A 19633-nucleotide genomic window follows, 5' to 3' on the forward strand; every position below is an offset into this window, starting at 1 on the left:
TATCAAAAGCCTCCCAACCAAAAAAAAAGCCCAGGGCTAGATGGCTTCAGCACAGAATTTTACCAAAAATTCAAAGAACAGCTTATACCAGTTCTCCTCAAAATATTCCATGCAATAGAAGCAGAAGGGTCTTTGCCAATCTCTTTTTATGAGGCTTCAATTACATTGATACATAAGCCACACAGAGACACAACTAAGAAAGAGAACTTCAGACCAATATCCCTCATGAATATTGATGCAAAGATACTCAATAAAATACTGGCAAATTGGATCTGAGAACATATCAGAAAACTCATCCATCATGATCAAGTAGGCTTCATTCCAGGGATGAAGGGATAGTTCAGCATATGAAAATCTATCAATGTAATCCACCATATAAACAGAGAAACAAAAATCACATGATCATCTCACTAGATTCTGAAAAAGCCTTTGATAAAATCCAGCACCCCTCCATGATAAAAGTCTTGGAGAGATTCGGGATAATAGGAACATACCTAAACATCATAAAAGCTATACACAGCAAACCAACAGCCAACATCAAACTGAATGGAGAGAAACTCAAGGTAATTCCTCTAAGATTAGGAACAAGGCAAGGCTGTCCCTTGTCCGCATACCTCTTCAATATTGTACTGGAAGTTCTAGCTAGACCAATAAGACAACAGAAGGAGATTAAGGGATACAAAGAAGTAAAACTTTCACTATTTGCAGATGATATGATAGTTTACATAAGTGACCCTAAAACCTCTTCCAGGAAACTCCTACAGCTGATAAACACCTTCAGCAAAGTGACAGGATACAAGATCAACTCAAGAAAACCAGTAGTCGACTATTTACAGACCATAAAAGGGCCAAGAAAGAAATCAGAAAACATCACCCTTTACCATTGCCACAAACGACATAAAAATACCTGGGGATAATGCTAACCAAACAAGTGAAGGACCTGTATTGAAAGAACTTTGAGTCTTTAAAGAAAGAAATTAAAGAACCCCTCATAAAATGGAAAGATTTCCCTTGCTCTTGGGTAGGTAGGATCAATGTATTAAAAGTGGCAATCCTGACAAAAACAATCTACAGACTCAATGCAATCCCTATCAAAACCACAGTACAATTCTTCACAGACCTTGAAAGAAAAATTCTCAACTTTATATTGCAAAACAAAAAACCCAGAATAGCCAAGACAACCATGCTCAACAAAGCAACATCAGGAGGCATCACCATCCCTGACTTCAAGCTCTATCATAGAGCTATCATCCTGAAAACAGCTTGGTATTGGCATAAAAATAGACAGGTAGACCAATGGAATCTAATTGAAAGCCCTGAGATTAATCCACAAACCTATGAACATCTGGTCTTTGACAAAGAAGCTAAAATTATACAATGGAAAAAAGATAGCATCTTCAACAAATGGTGCTGGCATAACTGGAGGCTGGCATGTAGAAGAATGCGGATCGATCCATGTCTATTGCCATGCACAGAACTTAAGTCTAAATGGATTAAAGACCTCAACATAAATCCAGCCATACTGAACCTGCTAGAAGAGAAAGTGGGAGATACCCTTGAACGAATTGTTACAGGAGACTGCTTCCTGAGCATAACACCAGTAGCACAAACACTGAGATCAACAACTAATAAATGGGACATCCTCAAACTGAGAAGCTTCTGTAAGGTAAAAGACACAGTCAGCAAGAAAAAAAGACACCCCACAGATTGGGAAAAGATATTCACTAACCCCACATGTGATAGAGGGCTGATCTCCAAAATCTACAAAGATCTCAAGAACAAGTCTCCAAAACACCAAAGGATCCAATTAAAAAGTGGGGAGCTGAACTAAATAGAGAATTCTCAATAGAGAGAGACACTTGAGAAAGTGTTCAACATCATTAGCCTTTAGGGAAATTCAAATCAAAGTAACTCTGAGATATCATATTACCCCTGTCAGAATGGCTAAAATCAAAAATACCAATGACAGTTTGTGCTGGAGAGGATGTGGAGAAAGGGGAACACTCCTGCACTGCTGGTGGGCGTGCAAACTCATACAGCCACTAGAAGAAACTATCCTGAGCGAAGTAACCCAGTCACAAAAAGAGAAACATGGCATGTACTCTCTCATATATGGATTTTAGACATATATCTGGGGAGTGCCAGCCTACAATCCCATGGCTAGAGAGTCTGTGAAACAGAACCTCCATTCAGTGGCAGACTCTCATGGCTAAGCACTGAGCTGAACTCAAGAAAGCCAGTAACAGAGAGGGAGGACTGATGACCAAAGGGATTAAGACTGGGTTATCTCTTGAATCCCAGGCTGATGCCTGAGGATCCAGCATGGGACTGATCAAGACCCCCTGAATGTGCGTGTCAGTGAGGAGGCCTAGGTAATCTATTGAGCCTTGGGCAGTAGATCAGTATTTATCCCGGGTATACGAATGGACTTTGGACTACCATCCAACAATGTGACATGCACTCTCACCTTGAACTCTCAGGGGAGGTTCTAGGCCCTGCCCTGGATGAAATGACAAACTATGGATACCCCCATGGAGGGTCTCACCCTCCCTGGGGAAATGAGGGGATTTGGGGGGGTGGGGAAGGGCACGGGAGGAGGGAAGGGAAATGGAGAGGGACCTGGAACTGACTTGTGAAGCAACCTTGTTTCTAACTTAAATATAAATAAAAATAAATGATAATAAAATGAAAAAAAGAATTATGGGTTAATTTCAGTGTAAGAGCTAGCAGATAATAAGCCTGAGCTACCAGCTGAGCACTTATAATCAATATAAGCCTCTCTGTGGTATTTGGGAGTTGCTTGCAGAAAAGTAACTTCTACCTACAGGGGAAAGAATTTTGAAGATGAGGGTAGGAGGAAGCACCCAGTTAAAATTCATGCTGTATGTGTTTGAAATGTCTCAGTGAAGCCCATTTATTATTTTTAACAATAAATTGTCATAATGACAATTGGGACATTATGACAGCCGATCCCATGCACTGAGAACCTCACCCTGGTTAGCATTTTCTTTCCCAGATAACACCTTGTGTGTCTCTCCAGCAATAAAACAAACTGATGTTTCAGGCAAGGAAAATGCAATGATTTCTTCACTGTGTGTTATTTGCCTTTCTCCTAAATGTTCTTCTATGTCATCTTACAATTCAGTGAGTATTAACTGCGATTCTTTTTCTTAGATACAGTAATACACCCAAATGCTACCTAAGAATGAAAAGAATTTATTTTGGTCCCCAGAAATGGAGGGATAGAGTCACCAATATGAGGGATGTCAGGGGTGGCAGCAGGAACAGGAAGCTTAGATGGTCACACTTTATCCCCAACAGGAAGCAGAGAAAGTTGAGAAAGTGGAGTTGGCTCTAATGCTTCCAAGCCAACTTTCAACGACAGCACCCTTCCTCGAGCAGGGCTCTGATTCCTAAGCCACACCCAACAGCACCACCCACTAGGGACCAAGTTTTCAAATACATGAGGGGTGTTATCTTTAAAAACACTCCACCGTGTTTGACTCAGGAGACTCAAGCTTGCTTTTCACCCTCCAAACACACTCTGGGAATGGATTACTTCACATTTTCTTCTTAAACTTATTGTTTTAGGTAATGTTTATGGCACATTTCCTTTTCATTTGGTTATGTTAAGAGACTTTTGTGGTTTGAGCTTGGTTTTATTGAGCCTCTCATCTTTTATTCTAAGACATACTGGCAATAACAATATCATTAATAACAAAAATTAATCTGATTCCAGTGATCAGGCCAGAGTAATCATAGATGTACTTTCATTACTGATTGGAGCCCTGCGTGCTGCCTTGTACCCCAGGGTTTCATTTGTATATTGTTTGTGTATTTCCTAAGCCATGGCAAATGAAATTTTACTTTACCAAAATCTGCACTGAATTCTTGGCAATAACAGCCTATGATTTACTAGAACTCTAATTATAATGAATGTATATTGTAGAAATTCTGTGCAAACGTAGAGAAATCATACTTAAAATGATTTTGATACAGAGATATTATTATAAATGCATATTTATACATAATTAATACCTGTGAGTACTGATTTTTTCTCATCAGGAGATAATGAAATTTTAATATACTATTACATTAATTTCAAATATGCTTAAATATCTTTATGATAATGTTACACAGGAGATCCATGATTTGTAAAATGCCACTGTAATTTATTTAATTTTACTGTTTGCAACAAGTACTATGGTAAATTTTTTTGTGTGTAGAAATGTTTTTCAGAATCATTGATCTTCTAATGTAAAACAAGCTTATAAAAATATATTAGCTGTAATATTTTAAAACTCTTAACACATCTCTAGTGCCACCTTCCAGAGAGATTATGTGATTTTTTTTGTAAAGACTGGGCAGTACAGGAACTTGTCCTAAGCTCCCTTTCTTTGATTATCGCTGAGGTTGAATATTTATACAACCTCTCTAGGATTCACACTTTATTAATTATTCATGGACATTTCCCAGAGAAAAATGAAGAAGTCAAGTTTCCAGCAGTCAAAATTTCTTTCCTTAAAACCCACAGCTGTGTACAGCTGGAATCTGTTCAGAATGTTCATTTTGTACATTTATGTTCAAGGTTGTTGTTTTTTTTCACTTACCAAATTATTTGCAAGTAATCTGGCTCCAATTTAACTGACATTTAGTGAACATGCAAATATACTTAGTATATTCGCATAGCAGCAACGATTATAGATATGAAAACTAATTTTAAAACACAGAGATCAGGTAAGATAATGACATATGTGTTCCTGCCTCTGTGTGTGTGTGTGTGTGTGTGTGTGTGTGCACTGCAATCCTAGAGGTCAATGTGACAGATACCTACTAAGACATTCTAAGGTATATGGATTAGGTTGAGAAAACAGATAGACCAAAGAGCTGTAATGCTGTATTCTGGCTAGATTTCCACAGCCCTGACACAAACTTTGCCTTATCTAGGAAAAGGGAATCTCAACTGAGGAATTGCTTCCATCAGAGCTTGTGCACAGGTCTGTTGGGCATTGTCTTGGTTGCGGATTGACAGTGCAAGGCTCCTCTCTGGCAGTGTCACCCCTGGGCGGGAAATCCTGGCAGGCTCAGTAAAGGTAGAGGAACATGAAGCTGGAAACACGTAAGGGAGCTCCTTTTCTCCATGGCTGCAGCCTCTGCTTCTGTTTCTGTCCCTGTTCTGACTTCCATCAAGGACTGACTGTGACCTGGACATGCAAGCCAACTAAACCCTTCCCTCCCCAAGTTGCAGCTGGTCATGGTATTTTACCACAGTTTACAAAGCAAACTTGACAGAAATCGGTGCTGGAAGTGGGATACTGCTGTGATGGGACTGGCTGTGCTGTTTCTCAATACTATTGTGGAAAGATTTCAGAGCTCTGAGCTGAAATGAGCCAAGTAAACTGTTTCTTCCCCAATGCGTGTTTTGATGGTGATGCTTTGTCACAAACTCGGGAAACCTAAACAGAAGATACTCAGAGCCCCATTCAAAGATTTCATAGTAATGATCTCTGCACAATTTAAGGTTTGCAAAATAATACTTCTTGCTAGTGCTACCAGATGAAACTAATTGTATAGAGAAAAAAAAGAACAATGAAAGATAGCAAAACGCTTGATAAGAACTGAGAAAGGAAAGACAACAGTATTTTGACATGTGTTGTAACACAAAGGAAACAAGTTTCAATGAACGATGTTAAGTGTGGGAGTACTGTGAACTCTCAAACAAGCTCCTCCTTACTGATGATGTCATCTCTCTTAAGATCCTGAATTTTCAGGATATGGAATTTTGTGGGGTAAGTTAAGGTTATGATCACAAATAATATAAATCCCCCAAACAATAGGCCAGAATCATCAAATTAAATTATTTTTGGAATCTCTAAAATGCATACATCTTGGTTGATCATGGCTCTATTATTTACTATAAGGATATAATGGAATGAAATGCAACTATTTAGAAAATTCACATAGGCGGGGCATTGGTGGCCCATGCCTTTAATCACAGCACTTGGGAGGAAGAGGCAGGCAGATCTCTGTGACTTTGAGGCCAGTTTGGTCTACAGAACAAGATCCAGGACAGCCTCCAAAAAAATACAGAGAAACGCTGTCTTGAAAAAAGATTAAAAAAAAGAAAATTAATATAAAACCCAGTCAAAGTAATTCTTTTTTAATTTATTTAATTTAAATTAGAAACGTGAATGCTTCACATGTCAATCCAAGCTCCTTCTCCCACCCCTCCTTCCTAGTCCCTCCACAAGCCCCCTCAACCCGCCACCCAATCCCCACATCATTCCCCAGGGAAGGTAAGGCCCTCCTTGGGGGAGATCTCCAAAATCTGTCATTTCATCCAGGGTAAGACCTAGGCCCTTCCCCATGTGTCCAGGCTGAGAGAGCATTCCTCTATTTGGAATGGGCTCCCAAAGATCATAAACCATGATAAAGACTGATTTCTGTGGCCTCCTTACTTAGACTACATTCATGGAGTCTGGATCAGTCCACTGTTGGCCTCTCAGGCATCAGTCTGGGATTCAAGAGCTCCCCGTATCCAGTCAGTCATCTTTTTGGGTTTTACCATCATGGTCTTAACCCCACTGCTCATCACTCCTCCATCTCTGTCACTAGGTTCCAGGAGTTCAGTTCAGTGTTTAGCTGTGGGTATCTGTCTCTGCTTCCATCAGTCACTGGATGAAGGTTCTAGGATGGCATATAAGGCAGTCATCAACCTTACAACCAAGGGGGGGCAATTAATGTAGTCTCTCCACTATTGCTTAGTTTGCCAGTTGGTGTTATCCCTGTAGATAGATCTCTGGAGATATTACTAGTGTTAGCTCTCTCCTCAAGCCTAAAATGACTCAATCTATTATGGTATCTTTCATCCTGCTCTCCTCTATTCTTACCTTGACTCAACCTTCCTGCTCCCCAATACCTTCTTCTCATGTCCTCTTATTCCCCCTCTCTATTTCCTGGCTTTCTCTCCCCTCCGCTGATGTTCCCAATCTTCTCAGGAGATCTTGCCTCATTCCACACAACTCCTTGTTGTGTAAATGGGCATCTTTTGGATATATGCCTAAGAGAGGAGTTGCAGGGTCTTGTGGTAGACTGAGTCCCATTTTTCTGAGGAATTTCCATACTGATTTCCAAAGTGGCTGAACAAGTTGGCACTCCCACCAGCAATGGAGGAGTGTTCCCCTTTCACCACATCCTCTCTAGCATAAATTGTTGTTGGTGTTTTTGATTTTAGCCATTCTGACAGGAGTGAGATGGTATCTCAGAGTTGTTTTGATTTGTGTTTCCTGGATGGCTAAGGATGTTGAGCACTTTCTCAAGTGCCTCTCAGTCATTTTAGACTCCTCTATTGAAAATTCTCTATTTAGTTCTGCAGTCCAATTTTTGATTGGATCCTTTGGTGTTTTGGAGACTTGCTTCTTGAGTTCTTTGTAAATTTTGGAGATCAGCCCTCTGCCAGATGTGGGGTTAGTGAATACTTTTTCCCATTCTGTGGACTGCATTTTTGTCTTGCTGACTGTGTCCTTTGCCTTATAGAAGCTTCTCAGTTTCAGGAGGTCCCATTTATTAATTGTTGATCTCACTGTCTGTGCTACTGGTGTTGTGTTCAGGAAGCTGTCTCCTGTACCAATTCGTTCAAGGGTTGTTGAAGATGCTTTCTTTTTTCCATTGTATATTTTCAGCTTCTTTGTCAAAGATCAGATGTTCATACATGTGTGGGTTAATATCAGGGTTTTCAATTCGATTCCGTTAGTCTACCTGTCTATTTTTATGCCAATACCAAGCTGTTTTCAGGACTATAGCTCTATAATAGAGCTTGAAGTCAGGGATGGTGATGCCTCCGGACATTGCCTTGTTGAACAGGGTTGTTTTGGCTATCCTGGGCCTTTTTTTTCCATACAAAATTGATTATTGTTCTTTCAAGGTCTGTGAAGAATTGTGCTGGGATGTTAATTGGGATTGCATTGAATCTGTAGATTGCTTTTGGCAAGATTGCCATTTTTACTGCGTTGATCCTACCTATCCAAGAGCATAGGAGATCTTTCCATTTTCTGAGGGGGTTCTTTAATTTCTCTCTTTAAAGATTCGATGTTCTTGTGATACAGGTCTTTTACTTGTTTGGTTAGCATTACCCCGAGAATTTTATTTTGTTTGTGGCAATTGTAAATGGTGATTCTCTGATTTCTTTCTTAGCTCTTTTATCATCTGTATATAGTAGGGCTACTTATTTTCTTGAGTTGATCTTGTAACCTGCCACTTTGCTGAAGATGTTAATCAGCTGTAAGACTTCCCTGGTAGAGTTCTTTGGGTCATTTATGTAAACTATCATATCATATGCAAATTGTGACAGTTTGACCTCTTCCTTCCCAATTTGTATCCCCTTGATCCCCTGTTGTTGTTGTATGGCTCTGACTAGAACTTCAAGTACAATGTTGAAAAGGTATGGAGAGAGTGGAGAGCCTTGTCTTGTTCCTGATTTTAGAGGAATTGCATTGACTTTCTGTCCATTTAGTTTGATGTTGGCTGTTGGTTTGCTGTATATAGCTTTTATTATGTTTAGGTAGGTTCCTATTATCCCAGATTTCTCCAAGACCTTTATCATGAAAGGGTGTTGGATTTTGTCAAAGGCTTTTTTAGCATCTAGTGAAATGATCATGTGATTTTTGTTTTTCTGCTTGTTTAAGTGGTGGATTACATTGATAGATTTTCATATGTTGAAACATCCCTGCTTCCCTGGGATAAAACCTACTTGATCGTGGTGAATGATTGTTTTGATGTGTTCTTGGATCCGATTTGCCAGTATTTTATTGAGTATTTTTGCATCAATATTCATAAGGGATATTGGTCTGAATTTCTCTTTCTTAGTTTTGTCTTTGTGTGGCTTGGGGATCAAGGTTATTGAAGTCTTGTAGAAAGAGTTTGGCAAAGACCCTTCTGCTTCTATTGCATAGAATCCTTTGAGAAGAATTGGTATAAGCTGTTCTTTGAATTTCTGGTAGAATTCTGCAGTGAGGCCATCTGGACCTGGGCTTTTTTTTTGTTTGGGAGGCGTTTGATGACTCTTTCTATTTCCATAGGTGTTATAGGTCTATTTAAATTGCTTATCTTTTCCTGATTTAATTTTGGCAAGTGATAGCTATCCAGGAAGTCATCTATTTCATTTAAATTTTCGAATTTTGTAGAATACAGGTTTTCCAAAGTATGACCTGAATTTCCTCAGAGTCTGTTGTTATGTCCCCCCTTTTCATTTCTGATTTTGTTAATTTGTATATTCACACTCTGCTGTTTGGTAAGTTTGGACAAAGGTTTGTCTATCTTATTGATTTTCCCAAAGAACCAACTCTTCGTTGCATTGATTCTTTGTATTATTTTCCTAATTTCTACTTTATTGATTTCAGCCCTCAATTTGATTATTTCCTGGTGTCTACTCCTCCTTGGGGAGTTTGCTTCTTTTTTTTCTAGAGCTTTCAGCTGTGTTGTTAATCCTCTAGTATAACTATTCTCCAGTTTCCTCATATGGGCACTTATTGCAATGAACTTCCCCCATAGCACTGCTTTCAAAGTGTCCCATAAGTTTGGGTATGTTGTGTCTTCATTCTCATTGAATTCTAGGAAGTCTTTAATTTCTTTTTTATTCCTTCTTTGACCCAGGAGTGGTGCAGTTGTACATTATTCAATTTCCATGAGTTTGTAGGTTTTCTGCAATTTGTGTTGTTGTTGAATTCTAATTTTAAAGCATGGTGGTCTGATAAGATGCATGGAGTTATTCCAATTTTTTTGAAGCTGCTGAGGTTTGCTATGTTGCCAAGTATGTGGTCGATTTTTGAGAAGGTTCCATGTGGTGGTGAGAAGAAGGTATATTCTTTTTTATGTGAATGAAATGTTTTATAGATATCTGTTAATCCCAGTTGGGTCATTACTTGTATTAGACCCTTTGATTCTTTGTTGATTTTCTGTCTGGTATTCCTGTCTAGTGGTGAGAGTGGTGTGTTGAAATCTCCCACTATAAGTGTTTGGGGCTTTATATGTGATTTAAGTTTTAGTAATGTTTCTTTTACTAATGTGGATGCCTTTGTATTTGGGGCATAGATGTGCAGGATCGACAATTCATCTTAGTGGATTTTACCTGTGATGAGTATGTAATGACCTCCTACATCTTTTTGATTGATTTTAAAGTCTAATTTGTTATATATTAGGATTGCTACCCCTGCTTGTTTCTTGGGTCCATTTGATTGAAAAAATTTTTCTCAATCTTTAACTCTCAGTTAATGTCTGTCTTTGAGGCTCAGGTGTGTTTCTTGTATGCAGTAGAAGGATGGGTTCTGTCTTCGAATCCATTCTGCTAGCCTGTGTCTTTTTATTGGTAAGTTAAGGCCATTAATGTTGATGGATATTAATGACCATTGATTGCTCATTCTTCTTTGATTTGGAATGGTTGTTGTTGGTGGAATTATGTGTGGAATTTCACCCCTTTGTTCTTTTGGCTGTTGGTAGAGAGGGATTCTGGTTGTAGTTAACTTCTTTGGGTTGGAGTTTTCCTTCCAAAACTTTCTGTATGGCTGGGTTAGTGGATATTGCTTGAATCTAGTGTTGTCATGGAATATCTTGTTTTCCCCATCTATAGTGATTGAGAGCTTTGCTGGGTATAGTAGTCTGGGCTGGCATCCATGGTCTCTTATTGTTGGTAGAATATCTATCCAGGACTTTCTGGCTTTCATAGTTTCCATGGAGAAGTCAGGTGTAATTCTGGTAGGTTTGCCTTTATATGTTATTTGGCCTTTTTCCTTAGCAGCTCTTAATATTTTTCTTTGTTCTGTATATTTGGCGTCTTGATTATTATGTGGCGAGGGGACTTTTTTTGTGATCCACTCTACTTGGTGTTCTGTAAGCTTCTTGTACATTGATTGGCATGTCTTTCTTAACGTTTGGAAATTTTTTCTTCTATGATTTTGTTGAATATGTTTTCTTCTCCTTTGAGGTGGTTTTCTTCACTTCTTCTATACTCTTACTTCTATTACTCTTAATGTTTGGTCTTTTCATGGTGTCCCATATTTCCAGTATGTTTTGTGTTAAGTATTTGTTGGACTTAAAATTTTCTCTGGTTGATGAATTCATTTCTCCTAGTGTGTCTTCAGCACCTGAGATTCTCTCTTCCATCTTTTGTATTCTGTTGGTAATGCTTACATCAGTAGTACCTTACCATTTGCCCAGCTTTTCTATTTCCAGCCTTTCTTCAGATTGTGTTTTTTTTATTGTGTCTATTTCAGTTTTCAACCCTTGCACTGTTTGCATTGTTTCTTGCAATTTTCTGTTTATCTTTTCATCCATTTGTTGCATTTTATGAATTTTTTTGGTTTGCTTTTTCTTCCATTTCTTGCATTTTTTGGTTTGCTTTTTCTTCCAGTTCTTGTATTTTTTGGTTTGTCTTTTCTTCCATTTCCTGACTTTTTTGGTTTGTTTTTTCTTCCATTTCTTGCATATTTTGCTTTGTTTTTTTCTTCCATTTCCTGCCTTTTTCTGTTTTTTTTTCCATTTCTTGCATTTTTTTGTTTTTCATCCATTTCTTTGAGGGATTATCCTATATCCTCTTTTAGGGCCTCTATCATTTTCATGATTGTGGTTTTAAGGTCATTCTCTTTTGCTTCATTTGCATTGGAATGTTGGAGTCTTGCTGGTCTGGAGTCTCTAGAATCTGGCGGTGTCATATTTGTTTTTCTGTTGCTGAGTGTGTTTTTGTATTGTTTCTTTCCCATCTCTTCTTCTAGTGGGTATAGCAAGAGCCCCTTACTGGTCTAGTGGCTAGGGGACCAGAGTTCCCTTTTGGTGGGTGCTAGCAAGTCCAATAATCTGGTAGTTCTTCTATTCCTCGTTCTCATTCTGGTCCCATGGTTGGAAAAGAAGACCAGGAATCTGGGGTGCTTAGCCTCCCACCTGGTCCCTTGATCTCCTGGATCTGCTGGTTTCCTGGTCTCGCTATTGGAAGAGAAGACCTGGAACCTGGGGTGCTTTGCTCCCACTGGAATTGGAAGCTCTGTGCAGTTCCCAGGCAATCCCCAGGCACTGGAATGCAGGCCCCGATGCAGGGCCTGTTGTACCTGGTCCAGTAGGACCAGCTGATCCCCTGGTCTCCCTGGATATGCTGGTTTTCTGGTCTCCTAACCCATAATTCTTATCTATGTTTATCCACATTGCTTGGTATCTTTTCTCAGTATGACACCGTCATCTTTCTTCCTCTGCATCTGACTGGCAACTCTTGACTCCACCCTTTCTCTTTACTTCCTGCCTGACTACTGGCCAATAAGCATTCTATTAAAAAATTAAAGTGACAAATCATTATAATGTACAAAAGGATTATTCTACAGCACACCCCTTTTTCTTTCCTGATATATATAATAAAATTAGAGTCAACAGACAATGAAAATGGTGGGATACCTTGCTCAGCCTGGATACAGGATAGAGGGGCTAGGTCCCATCTCAACTTGGCATATCAGAGTTTTTTGACTCCCCAAGGGAGGACTTACCCCCACTGTGGAGTGGATTAGAGGTCAAATGGGGGATGCTGTGGGTGACAAAAGGGGGGAACTGGGGCTAGTATATAAAATGAAAAATTCAAATACAATAATAAGGAAAAAGTTTATTATGTTCATTTTTCTTTGTTATTATCTAATCTTGTTCCCCTCTCACCACTTCCATAAGTCTCTTCCTTTTCTCCAGATTCCTGTCTTTCCTGCAATCTCTCTCTCTTTCTTTTTCTCTCTCTCTTACACACACACATACACACACACACACACACACACACACACACACACACACACCCCTAGGTTCTATGAATTATAGAAAGCAGGTGATGTTTTGTTGAGTCTGCCTTATTTCATCTATTATTTCATTCAGAGTATAGATTTTCCTTCTTTTTGGCTGAATAATGAATATAGATGTGTGTGTGTGTGGTGTTTGTGTGCATTCATGTGCATTTGTGCGCATGTGCACATGTCAGTGCATGGGCAACTGTGTACCTGTATGTGCATGTGTGTATGTGCACACGCATGGCGTGTAGAGTGAGACATAAATCTCATGGCAGACTTCTGTATGTCAGAGGGTAATTGGTGTAGTTGGTTTTCTCTCTCTACCTTCATGCGAATTTCAGGAATTTAACTCACATCACTAGGCTTGCACATCAAGGAGCTTTGTCCTCTGAGTCATCTTGCTGGGATGTTCCTTGCTTTTTTGAGCATAGATATCTTGATTTAGGTGAAATAACATCTCAGAGACGTTTTAATAAATTCCCAGTGTCAGACATTTTTTTTCTTGTGTTCATTGTCTGTTTGTATTTCTTTCATAACTATCTGTTTATCTCATTGACATGGGAGCTGATCATGTGACTTGCTTCATACAGTTAAATACGAGCAGTGACACTGGAAGCATTGTTGCTGAATCTGTAAGAGCCATCAGTGGTCCCAGTAATGCACTCTTCCCTATAGTACTAAAGTGACATACCCAGAGGCATCCAGTCCCTTTCTCTGGGTCTCAGAAGCAATAACATGAAAACAGACACAGTGGCTATTGCTGAATTACAGCAAGGGTGGGAAATAAACCTTTCTGCTTATACACCAGTAAGGCCTGGAGTCTGCTTGCTTCTGATAGCTGTCACACTCATGTTCTCTTACAGATGTGTCTCCTCTCTTGCTTACTCACTTTTGAGGTATCTTTGTTTTTTCCCTTTCCTCCTCTTTTTAATTTTTAAAAATTTTAAAATCTTTATTATAATATTTGCATATAAAATAAGCATCACCCAGCAAATTAACCAGAGCTGTGGTCTACACTTTTCTCTGTAGTTATAGTAGTCGTTCTAAAGTTGTGAACCTTCACACTAGATTTTACCCATTTAATATGAAGTCTACTTTTATATAGTTACCTACCACCCAAACTAAAAACTCTATGACAGAATTTTCCCTCTTGTCATATATAAATCATTTTTTTACCAATGGCTCTATTCTATCATCTCTAATGATAAAACACTCACTGCATTTTTTTAAACAGACTTCCCATGACATCAGCAAGTAGTATGATCGGCCCCTTTGTCTTCATCCTCCCTCCTTCCCATCAGGACTTTATCATCAACAGCAAAACATCTTCTGGGGAATTGATGAGGGTGTAATCCTCAAACACAAACTGCCATGGATCTCCATTGTAGGAGAGAACACACAGAGAAATCACCAACTATTTGTATAACATAGTATTGCAAGCAAGTTAAAAACCATGAGGGAGAGATGTGCCCGTCTTAATACAATAGAAGACGCTTTGTACACATTCTTGTACTGTAATCATTAAGCAATACTTGCACAGAAAGAACAGTAAAAATATTATAAAAATACAGTATCATAGAAATTTCAAGTGGGACCAGAAGGGGAATTTGAGTAAAGTCATGGTTTGAACCAAATAATTAAGGTCAACCAGGTATAGCATATTACAGCAAACAGAAGGTGGCCTAGTCAAGGGGGCTTACGGATATGTGAAGAGAATGCTCACTTTCCTTTTCTAAAACCAATGTGGATGGGAAAGTTAATTGGTGATACTTTTATGTAAAAAGAGAAAGGACGTGTGCCCTTCTCAATACGGATAATGGCTAGAGAAGAGCAATGAATGCCAGGCACCTACTCTCCAAGCTATGGAGCTGCCCATCAGATCCGATTGTTGTTGGAACCATAGATAGAATTTAAAGATGGTTGGAGTATGCAGAAGTGTTTGCTCACATACTAGATATGAGAGTTGAGACAGAAGGTGGCATAAGGAAGACTCTGGTCCCTAAGCCGAGAAAACCAGGTTAACAAGTGTAGGGAAGAACTGAGGATAGGCTGCAAGAGATGAGGGGTGGATACACATATCTTAACTTGAAAGTCATCCTTAATCTCTAGATTATATGTCTAAGGGACTTTTGCTAATGGTGTCCTGGATAATAACAGAGTTTGATTTGGAATAAACTCAAGTTAAAATAGTATTAAATATGAATACTCTTATGTTGCCTCCAGGGATTCATGCTGGAAAGATTTATTACATATTACCTATTGGGAATGCTATATAATAATACTAAAACTGAATTACCTTTCCGCAATATCCTCCTTTATGCCAACAATTTCAGATTGGATCCTTTTGTTTTCTTCTGACAGTGACATATAGTTTGTTGAAATATCAGTCAAGTCTTTTGAAACATCAGACAGCTCAATATCCCATGCTCTTTTCTTGATTAAAAAAAATAAAAGAGCTATTTGTACATGTTTGGTAACTAACATTTTAGATGTTAACAAAATTAGCTTTAATCACATAAGCTAATTATTAAGGACAGTGTGTAGTGCTCTGTGGGGGAGACTGAATATTTCACTTACTGAGGAGTAATATTTGTTAAGTGCCTCCATGTACTGCTGTTCCACATTTTTTTGCTTCCAGGAATATTGGTCAAACTGCTTCTTCAAATCATCTACCTAAAAGTGCACAGAAAATAAATGAACTGAGTAGATTTCCTTCCTTTTTAAAAGTAAGAGAGTGATTGCATTTTTCCTTGTATAGTTTCCGTAATGGACATGGAAAATAATGTAAAATAATGCCACATGTTTCTGCCATTTCAAAATCTAATATAAGATTCTGATAAGTCACAGAAAATCAGATATAAATCAAGCCCAGTGTTTGTACTATTGAGATGAATAATAACGACAAAGTAGAGTGGGGTTTAGTTACAGGAAAACAGAAAAACACCAGAAAAATCGGAATCATTATTCATTGTATTGACAAGCAATAGCAGAAAAACAGGATACAATCCCACACTTTACAGAATAGCCATTTGATTAATCCATTACTTAGTTTTCATGGTTTCACGTTTTTCTCATAGGTTTTGAAACTATAAAATGTAAGTAATGGACAGATATTTCAACAGAAGTTTTAATACTGAATCCATGAGCTTGCATATAGCTTATATAGCTGAAGAAATGGCTCTGGCAGATGATCCAATACAGTTTCCAGCACCTGCATCCAGTGGCTTACAACCACCTGTAATTCTAGCTCTGGGGATTCTATTCACTCATCTGTCCTCTGAGATTACAGTGTGAAAGCACTATCAGTAACAGCTGGGACAACATGTCTCTACTAGAGGCAGCAACCCTACTACAACAGGTCCTTAGAATTTCAAGACAGCTGAAGCTCAAAAAGTACCTCAAATAGACTTTATGAATATGATTGAGCAATTGTACTCAACCTTCCTAATACTGTGACCCTTTAGTACAGTTCACAGCCATAAAATTGTCTTCGTTGCTACTTCATAATTGTGATTTTGCTACTGTTACAAATCATAATGAAAATATCTGTGCTTTCCAATAGTCTTAGACAACACCTGTGAAAGGTTGTCACTATCTCCATATCTCTTCAATGCAGTATTTGAAGTCTTAGCTGGCACAAAAGAGATCAAGGGTATACAAATTAGAAGGGAAAAGTCAAAGTATCTTTATTTGCAGATGATATGATAGTATACATAAGTTCACCTAAAAGTCCCACTGGGAAACACAGCTGATAAACATATTCAATAAAGTAACTGGATATATAACATAGCCTTACTATATACATATGACAAATGGACTCAGAAAGACATCAGAAAATGCCTTTCTAAATAGCCACAAATAATATAAAATATTTTTGGTAACTCTAACCAAGCACATGAAAGACCTGTATGCTAAAAAAATATCAAATTTAATACATGAATAAAGGAATTGAAGAAGATATTAAAAGATGGAGAAATCTCCCATGCTCCTGGATCAGTAAGATTAATATAGTAAAAACTGGCCATCTACCAATAGCAATCTACAGATTTAATGCAATCCCCATCAAAATTCAAACACAATTCTTCAGAAACCTTGAAAGAGCAATTATAGTCTTTATATGGAAACATAAGAAGCCCAGAATGTCTAAAACCCTCATAATAAAAGAAAAATTAAAAACTGCAGAAGGAATCACTATCACAGATTTCAAATGGTATTACAGAGATATAGCAATAAAAACAGCATGGTTTTGTTATCCCCCCCAAAATAAAGCCATGTTGATCAACAGCATAAGAACAAAGACACATATATAAACCCAAGCACGTAATCACAACATCTGATTTTTAATTAAGAAATAAGATATACACACTGGAAAAAAAGAGAGTGTCTTCAACAAATGGTGCTGGTCAAATTGGATGCCAGCATGTACAGGAATGAAAATAGATCCATATCTATCACACCACACAACACCCATCTCCATTTGAATCAGAGACCTCAAAATAAAATGATATACACTCTACCTGGTAAAAGAGTGAGTGGGGAATGGCCTTGAACTAATTGGCACAGGAAAACGCTTTCTGGCCAGAACACCGATAGAAAATTACCAATAGTGCAGATTTGAATGGCTAAGAAACACTTAAAGGAATGTTCAGCATCCTTAGTCATCAGGGAAACTACTTTGAGATTTCATCATACACCCATCAGAACGACTACGTTCAATAAAACAAGCGACAGCTCATGATGGTGAGGGTGTGGACAAAGGACACATTTATTCTGCTGCAGAGAATACAGACAGCCACAGCCAGAAATTATGCAGAGAGTAACAGATCTTGAAACACTCAGTCCTAGACGGGCTGTCTCTACTAATGCCCCCACTCCCCAGGGCTAAAGCAACCCTGCAGAAGAAGAGGCAAAAAGGATGTAAGAGCCAGAGAGGATGGAGGACACTAAGGAAGCAAGACCCTCTAAATCAAAAGGATAGACCCACAGATAAATTCTCATAGACTGAGGCAGCATGCACAGAACCTGCCAGGGTCTGTATCAGGTGATGTCCCAGAGCTCAAAGGAGGAGATGACTGAGGCCTGCTGTATGCCCAGCAGTAGATGGCCAGCTGAAAACAAATTCATTGGTGTCTTTGGGTGTTCCTTGACTCATGACGGCCTATTAGGGATTTTCCCTTTTTTAAAAAATACATTTTTAATGTTTATTAATTTATGTTATGTATGTTTTTGTTATCATACAGGTGCCTCGCATATATCTTATAGTCTCCAGTTAGTGACTTTATGGGATTCCTAGTGGGCACATGAGTGAGTTTTTATTGTTTGTGCCTTCTCTTGGGTTCTTTGACTTCTGTTTGCTTGTTTTTTTCCAATTTCAATGTGTCAGTTTATTTTTATATCATATTTTACTATATTTACTATCGATTAGAAGACTATTTATTTTCTGACGAGAGACAGGGGAGGGAAAACCATAATCAACATACATTTTGTGAGGAAAAAAGTCTATTTTCATTAGGTGGAAAAATATTAAAGGAAATGAAAACCATAAACTTGTGTATAAAGTCATATTTACCTATTACATGTTTTATGAATGACTAATTAGTCAAAATTGTAGAATGAATCCAAGTATTGATATATTACTGACATTTAGTAGAAAATGCATCTTTAAGTTCAGATGACTTGACTAAACAGAAACAGAACATCTTCTAACCAACAAATGTCTGGATAGGAGGATAACAATCATTTATTTATTTTTTTATATATATCATTTTTTATTTTAATTTTAAATAGCTTGTTTTACATGTCAATCCCAGTTCCCTCTCCCTCCCCTCCTCCCGCACTCCCCTTCCCCCCAGCCTCCCACCCTATTGCCAATTCCTTCCACATAGGGGATATCTAGAGTCTGTCATTTCACTCCAGGTAGGGTCCAGGCATTCCCCTAAGAGTCCAGGCTGAGGAAGCATCCCTCTTTGTGCTATGGGCACACAATGCCTGTTTGTATTCCAGAGATAGACACTGATCCACTGCTCAAGGCCCCATAGGTTGCCCAGGCCTTCTCACTGACACTCACATTTGGGGGGTCCAGATCAGTCCCATGTTAGCCTCCCCACTGTCAGTCTAGGGTCCAAGAGCTCTCCCCTGTTCAGATCAGCTGTCTCTGCTGGTTTTGCCAGCCCATTCTTTGCCAATTTGCTCATCACTCCTCTCTCTCTGCCACTGGGTTCCTTGGGTTCAGTTCAGTGTTTAACTGTGTGTTTGCCTCTGCTTCCATCAGCCACTGGATGAAGGCTCCCAGATGGTTATAGACATCAAGTTCACTATCAGGAATGGGCATTCGAGGTGGTCTCTCCACTATTACTTAGCTTGCCAATTGGTGTTATCCCTTTAGATCACTAGAGGTCACTCTGGTGCCTGACCAGTCTTCTAACCTATGATTCCCTCTTCCCCCTATTCTACCCCCACCCACTCAACTTCCTGTTCCCCCATGACCAACTCTGCCTTTCTCTTCTCCCCCTCTCTTCTTCCCAGCTCCCACTCCCGCTCACCCCTCACCGTGTTCCCCATCCATTCAGAGGATCTTGTCTCAATCCTCTTCTCTTGGGTACTATGCATATATGCATATCTTTTAGGTCCTTTCCTGTTTCCCAGACTCTCTAGAAACCATATATGAGTGAGTACATACCATGTTTGTCTTTTTGTGACTGGGTTACCTCACTCAGGATGGCTTCCTCCAGTGCCATCCATTTACCTGCGAATTTTAAGATTCCATTGTTTTTTTCTGCTGAGTAATACTCCATTGTGTAAATGTACCACATTTTCTCCACCCACTCTTC

General features: G+C 38.8%; 1 protein-coding gene across 1 annotated transcript in view; it reads right to left on the reverse strand.

The window, feature by feature from the left end:
- The window catches only part of Ccdc178 (coiled-coil domain containing 178), a 388724-nt gene that overhangs the window by 235739 nt on the left and 133352 nt on the right, over positions 1-19633 (reverse strand). The window contains exons 14-15 of the mRNA XM_040757896.1: positions 15381-15476; positions 15100-15236 (exon numbers count right to left, since the gene is read on the reverse strand). Coding sequence (XP_040613830.1) covers positions 15100-15236; positions 15381-15476 — 233 coding nt within the window. The remainder of the gene's footprint in view (positions 1-15099; positions 15237-15380; positions 15477-19633) is intronic.

Source organism: Mesocricetus auratus, unplaced genomic scaffold, assembly GCF_017639785.1.
Source record: "Mesocricetus auratus isolate SY011 unplaced genomic scaffold, BCM_Maur_2.0 Super-Scaffold_100015, whole genome shotgun sequence".
Classification (NCBI taxonomy): domain Eukaryota; kingdom Metazoa; phylum Chordata; class Mammalia; order Rodentia; family Cricetidae; genus Mesocricetus; species Mesocricetus auratus.